The sequence below is a fragment of the Antechinus flavipes genome, chromosome 2 (assembly GCF_016432865.1).
Source record: "Antechinus flavipes isolate AdamAnt ecotype Samford, QLD, Australia chromosome 2, AdamAnt_v2, whole genome shotgun sequence".
Taxonomy (NCBI): Eukaryota; Metazoa; Chordata; class Mammalia; order Dasyuromorphia; family Dasyuridae; genus Antechinus; species Antechinus flavipes.
The window spans coordinates 509432033-509438032 of record NC_067399.1 but is presented as its reverse complement, the minus strand read 5'-3'; the positions used below and the strand labels follow the sequence as shown (position 1 = coordinate 509438032).

The window sequence follows — 6000 nt, the reverse complement described above, 5'->3', positions numbered from 1 at the left end:
CCACCTCCAATCTCTCATATATCTCTTGTACAACTTTGTTTGCATCTTGTCTCTTCTATTTGACGGTTGGCACTTTGAGGATTTTGTTTTGTTTTGTTTTTTCTTTTTTTTGTATCCCTATTAGCACCATATCTAACACATAATAAGTATTTAATTGATGCTAGTTGACTGACTGATGTCTCACAATTATTAAGACAACAAATTCAAACTCAAGTTTCCCTTGGCTCAAACTTTAGCAGACATTCTACTATAATATAGTCTCAAAATTCTAATTATTATTATAAGCAATTGATTTCCCATAATTCTTTAACTAGCTAAACAAAGAAATCAGTAGAGCAAATCTAGATCTTTATTGCAAGTAGACCATTAAAGTTACAATAAATTCTCAATTATCTGCTCTGTGATTATTAAGAAAATTACTAATAACACTGTGGAAGATTGTTTGCAGTCCCCTTATATTGTCCCAGGCCATATTCTCTCTCTCTCTTTTTTTTCCTCATAATTATAACTTTTTATTGACAGAGCCCATGCCTTGGTAATTTTTTACAACATTATCCCTTGCATTCAATTCTGTTCCGACTTTTCCCCTCCTTCCCTCCACCCCCTCCCCCAGATGGCAAGCGTCCTCTACATGTTAAATATGTCACAGTATATCCTAGGTACAATATATGTGTGCAGAACCGAACAGTTCTCTTGCTGCACAGGAAGAATTGGATTCAAAAGGTAAAAATAGCCCGGGAAGAAAAACAAAAATGCAAACAGTTTACATTCATTTCCCAGTGTTCTTTCTTTGGGTGTAGCTGCTTCTGTCCATCATTGATCAATTGAAACTGAGTTAGATCTTCTCTTTGTCGAAGAAATCCACTTCCATCAGAATACATCCTCATACAATATCGTTGTCGAATGATCTCCTGGTTCTGCTCATTTCACTTAGCATCAGTTCATGTAAGTCTCTCCAAGCCAGGCCATATTCTCTTACTATGCATTACTTTTCTAAAAATGTGTTCTTTATTTTGACAGAGCAGACATACCAACAAATTCACATGTTTATTAGTCCCAGACAATTGAGGAAAATGGCCTCAAAATATACTGATAATACAGATCACTTCCCACTTTTTTGCAGTTTTCTGTTCGTTAACATAAATGATAGTTGTATTCCTCAACTTTGATAACTTGGTACCATTGGGTTTGACCTGAGATTTTTTTTTTTAACTGTTTAATGTTGTCTTCATTCACTTTGTTAGAGTAATTGTTCTTTGTCATCTTTATCCTGCACTGCTTATGTAAGTCTTGTGTTTTTCAAAATTCTTCATATTTGTCCTTCATTATAGCCACAAAATCATCTTAATACCAGCCTAAGTCAATCTAAATTCAGAATAGAAAGCCTTGGGTTCAGCAGTTTGAAATACACAACTTTCCTTCTGAATCCAAGCCACTCAAAGAGGGTTTAGAGGCTTAGATGATGTTTCCGATCTGTTACATCCCTGCTCCATTTTGTCCATGAGGGATGGGAGACTGACTTTGGGGGACGGCAGGGACTCTCAGAGAGGTTGGGTTCAGCAGTCATGTACAGTTAGGAACCCTCCGTATCTGTGTTGTCGCTTCCTGTGGTATTTTCCCAGTCTACTTCTCCCTGCCGGGTGCTGTGCTGAACCTTTCTGTGGGCCCACTTCCTGTGAAAGTGAGAAATGGGTACAAGCGTGAGAACATCTCTATGATTGAGAGTTTGAATCATAAATAAAGGACTGATGGTAACTCAACAGGGGATAGATTGTAAGGTAATTTATAACCCAACCCCCTCATTTTATAGATAGGGAAACTGAGACCCAGAGAGGCCACACAGGTGGGAACTTATTAGGAGCATTTATAACTCAAATACATGGTACCTACCGGGCACCTTCCTTGCTTTGAACAGGTCACTCTTACCTACGATAGTTCTCAAAGCTTTCTTTGATGCGGCGCCTTTCCTTCTCTTGTGGATCCCCATTGCTCAGTCCACCTCCCTAGAAAGAGAGAAGAACATTGTGGAAGTAAGTGCAAGTAAGGTGGGTCTGGACTAGAAAGTGGCACCATTTTAGTGGGTCTGGAACAAAGATTGTTTGGATTCCATCTTTTTCTTTTTTTTCTTTCCCTCTTCTAGTCTCCTTCCTGTGGTCAGTCTTATAATCTATTGTTCCATCCATGAATCTCTTGTTCAGCCCAGATGAATTGGTCAGAGAAAGAATTTTTAAGATTAAAACAAAAACAAGCATTTATTAGGCACCTACTACATGTCAGGTGTTGTGTTAAACTCTTTACAAGCAGCATCTCCTTTGATCCTCATGACAACCCTGGAAGGTGGGTATTACTATTATTATTATTGTCCCCATTTTATAGATGAGGAAATAGGCTGATAGAGACTAAATGGGAGTTCCAGGGTCACACAGATAGTAAATGTGTAGGTAGTAAGCCTGGATTTGAATTTGGATCTTTCTGAATCTAGAGCTCTGTACACTTGCACCACTCTTAATTATATAAAGTCAAAGGAAGCAAAGGCTGTGTTATTATCCTAGCAATACTTAGGAAGCCCTCCCAGAGCTTGTGACCCTCTTCATTGGATCTTATAATTATAATGAAAGTGACCACCTGGTCAACCCCTCAGTGGCACGAGTGACTTGCCCAGGTTCAATCAGCTAGGAAGCGGTGGAGCTAAGATAAAAATCTGAGCCTTTTGACTTCCTACCCATGTCCACTAAGCTACATTAGGAAGATAGAATGCCTTTCCATAATCAATCACGAGGGCCTGCTCTAAAGGAGCTTACAGTCACAATCATAATCACACACACATACAAATGCGGACACAGGTCACAAGCACAGATATAAATATTTTCGACAGGTTCATAAAGTCCCAGTGCTGCATACATCAATATGTACACACAAAAGCACAATCTCACAAGTATATCGGCATAGGTGCAGACAATCACACATGTGAGCCAAGATCCACCCCAGGGGAAGCTTGCATCAAACACTGCATTTTGTTTCAATCCATTCTGGGAACTCTCAGTTTCTCTTACATTTTGGGCCAGAAAAAGCTTCTCCTTCGCGGTGGCAAAGGGCTGTTCTAGGAGTCTCTCCTTAGCTGGATGATCTGAAATATACAATTGATCCCATACTCTTGTTAGTCCATGGAATAAGCCCACTAAACATCCCAGTCTCCTATCAGTAAGTCAGATATAAAGATTGTAACAGCAGCAAAATAGTGCTTTAAAAATGTTTCCCCTAGGGGATAAGTGTTAGCATTATTCTCATATTACAGATGAGGAAACTGAGGCTGAAAGAGGACAAGTGACTTAGTAACTACCTGAGGAAGGATGTGAACTCAGGTTTTCCTGACTCTTAAGTCTAGCATTCTATCCACTGTACCATATAGTTGCCTCTATTCCCCAAAGGGGTCAAAAACAGAGGGAAAAGATCCCTGTGGATATTTGTACTTTTATTTTACAATAGCAAAGAACTGGAATAAAGATAGGTACAAACAATGGATAAACTCTCCTTCCTAGCTCCACCTCCTGGCTTCCCTGGTTTTCTCCAAGTCGCAGCTAAAATCCCATATTCTATAGAAAGCCTGTCTTAATTCTACTTAATGACAGTATCTTCTTTCTGCAGATTTATCTCCAATTTACCCAGTTTGTGTCTTATTTGTACATAGTAGTTTGCATGTGCTTCCTTCATTAGACTAAAGCTCTTTGAGAGCAGGGACTGTCTTTTGCCTTTCTAGATTTCCCCAGAGCTTAGCACAATACCTGGTACATAGTAAGTCCTTAAGAAATGTTGTGTATGATGGAAGTAGTTCTCCTCGATAAAGAGAACGAATTCAGTTTCAATTGATCAAGGATGGACAGAAGCAGCTACACCCAAAGAAAGAACACTGGGAAATGAATATAAACTGCTTGCATTTTTATTTTTCTTCCCGGGTTATTTATACCTTCTGAATACAATTCTCCCTGTGCAACAAGAGAACTGTTCGGTTCTGCACACATATATTGTATCTAGGATATACTGTAACCTATTCAACATATAAAGGACTACTTGCCATCTGGGGGAGGGGGTGGAGGGAGGGAGGAGGAAAAAATCGGAACAGATGTGAATGCAAGGGACAATGCTGTAAAAAATTACCCTGGCATGGGTTCTATCAAAAAGTTATTAAAAAAAAAAAAAAAGAAATGCTTGTTGGCAAATAGATTGACATGAATGAAAAAAAAAAAGGTCATATCAGTATAAATGAGAGCAGCATTGTTGTACTGTGGGTTGAAAAAAGTCCAGATTCTGAAAAGCTATGGGACGAAGGGCTCAGGTATGTGACCAAGTACCACAAAATGGAAAGCTGGGGGGAAAGGAAGTGGAGAGCCCTCAAAGAGAGATCTTGGACTTTGAGATATAAGATCCCATGACAAGAGAGGAATTAACCTGGTATTCAGGACAGAAGTCCTTATGGTAATTTCCCAATTTAATTAATCATCATTGCTAACCTAGCAACTTCTACTTACTGAAGGAGTTCAAATACTTTCAGTATCTTCTAAATTTTGGTAGCTTGGGGAAAAGCACTCATTACCTCTATCTTAATTATGTTTCTGTCCACAGGCATCTAACTCAAAAATAGAACTCACTATCTTCTTTCTTAAATATACTCCTGGCTCTAAATTTCCCCATTTCTATTGGAGATATTGTCATTCTGGATACTTAAGTTTCACAACTTGGAAATAATCCTCAACTTTGTACTTTCCTTTATTTCTCATATCCAACCAGTTGAATCCAATCAGGTCTTAATTGATTTTTTCTCTCTATAATGTCCCTGGCACCCATCCCCTCCTTTCTACTCACATGGCCATCACTCTGTACTTCAGGACCTCATCACCTTTTGCCCGAGCTACTGAAAAATTTTCCTTTCTTCCAGTAGTCTTCTTTCTTTAAATATATTCCTTTTTCTGATCCATCTGTTACACAGTTACCAAAATATTTTAAGCCTAAGCATGTCTACTTTTTGCCCAAAGAGCTTTAGTGGTTCAAGGACAGAGTCTTCATCTTTTCCTTTACAGACTTTCACAATCTGGTTCCAACTTGCCTGCCCTGACTTATTTCATCCTAATACCCAAAATACTTTCTTCATTTCAGCCAAACTGGAATACTAACAATTTCCCTCTCTAAGAGTTCACACAAACAGGCTGTTGTCTTCCATGTCTAGAATATACTGAGTACCTCATCTCTGGTTCTAGAATATCAAGCTTCCCTCAAGGCTTAGCTCTGATGACCTGTTAATGCTCTCTCCCTCCTCAGATGCTTTTATTTTTACTTACCTCTGTACAAGTTGTTTCCTCCCCATGCCTAGAATGGAATATGTGTTCTCTGAGGTCAGGGACCATTTCATTTTTCATCTTGGTATCCCTAGTTCCTAACATAATTCCTTGCACACAGTAGGCATTTATTGAATGCTTGTTGAATTGAAATTATAGTTTAACCCTCTTCAGACAGTCCTTTTCTGATAACATTTGTCTCTTCTCCTTTAGTTTTTAGTAAAGATATTAAATAATTATGTATTCATCAGAAGATGACATAATCCCTGCTCCTAAATATTAAAAGTACAGAGCTATTAGACTATCTTTTTGGCAACCAGGGGAAGTTACAACACGTTTGCTTTAAGCTGTCAGGAAAAATGATGTAACAACTAGAGCTGACCTAACGAAAGGGCTTTCTTCCTGTCCCTGGAGGTTTACAAGTAAAAGGCTGGATGACCACTTCTGAGGAAGGGGCAGAAGTGGCCTGAATATCCATAGCCATAGTCATGAGTTAGATTAGATGAGTCTCTAAGGTCCCATCTCACTCTGAGATTCTGTGGTCCTTAGAGCTCCTCATAATGTGCTTTCTCTCACCAGGAGATCACAGTTGGGAAGGAGTTGTGCATGCTGGAAGGACTGAGAAGGCAAGCCGCTTTCCCTGGACCCCGGACCTTGGGGCTCACATCTG

At 39.2% G+C, this 6000-nt stretch overlaps 1 protein-coding gene across 1 annotated transcript in view; it reads right to left on the bottom strand.

Moving 5' to 3' along the window:
• Positions 1 to 331: 331 nt before the first annotated feature.
• Positions 332 to 6000, bottom strand: part of CARD9 (caspase recruitment domain family member 9) — a 34757-nt gene continuing 29088 nt past the window's right edge. The window contains exons 11-13 of the mRNA XM_051980330.1: positions 3054 to 3127; positions 1927 to 2003; positions 332 to 1673 (exon numbers count right to left, since the gene is read on the bottom strand). Of these exons, the coding sequence (XP_051836290.1) occupies positions 1574 to 1673; positions 1927 to 2003; positions 3054 to 3127 (251 nt within the window). The 3' untranslated portion in view covers positions 332 to 1573. The remainder of the gene's footprint in view (positions 1674 to 1926; positions 2004 to 3053; positions 3128 to 6000) is intronic.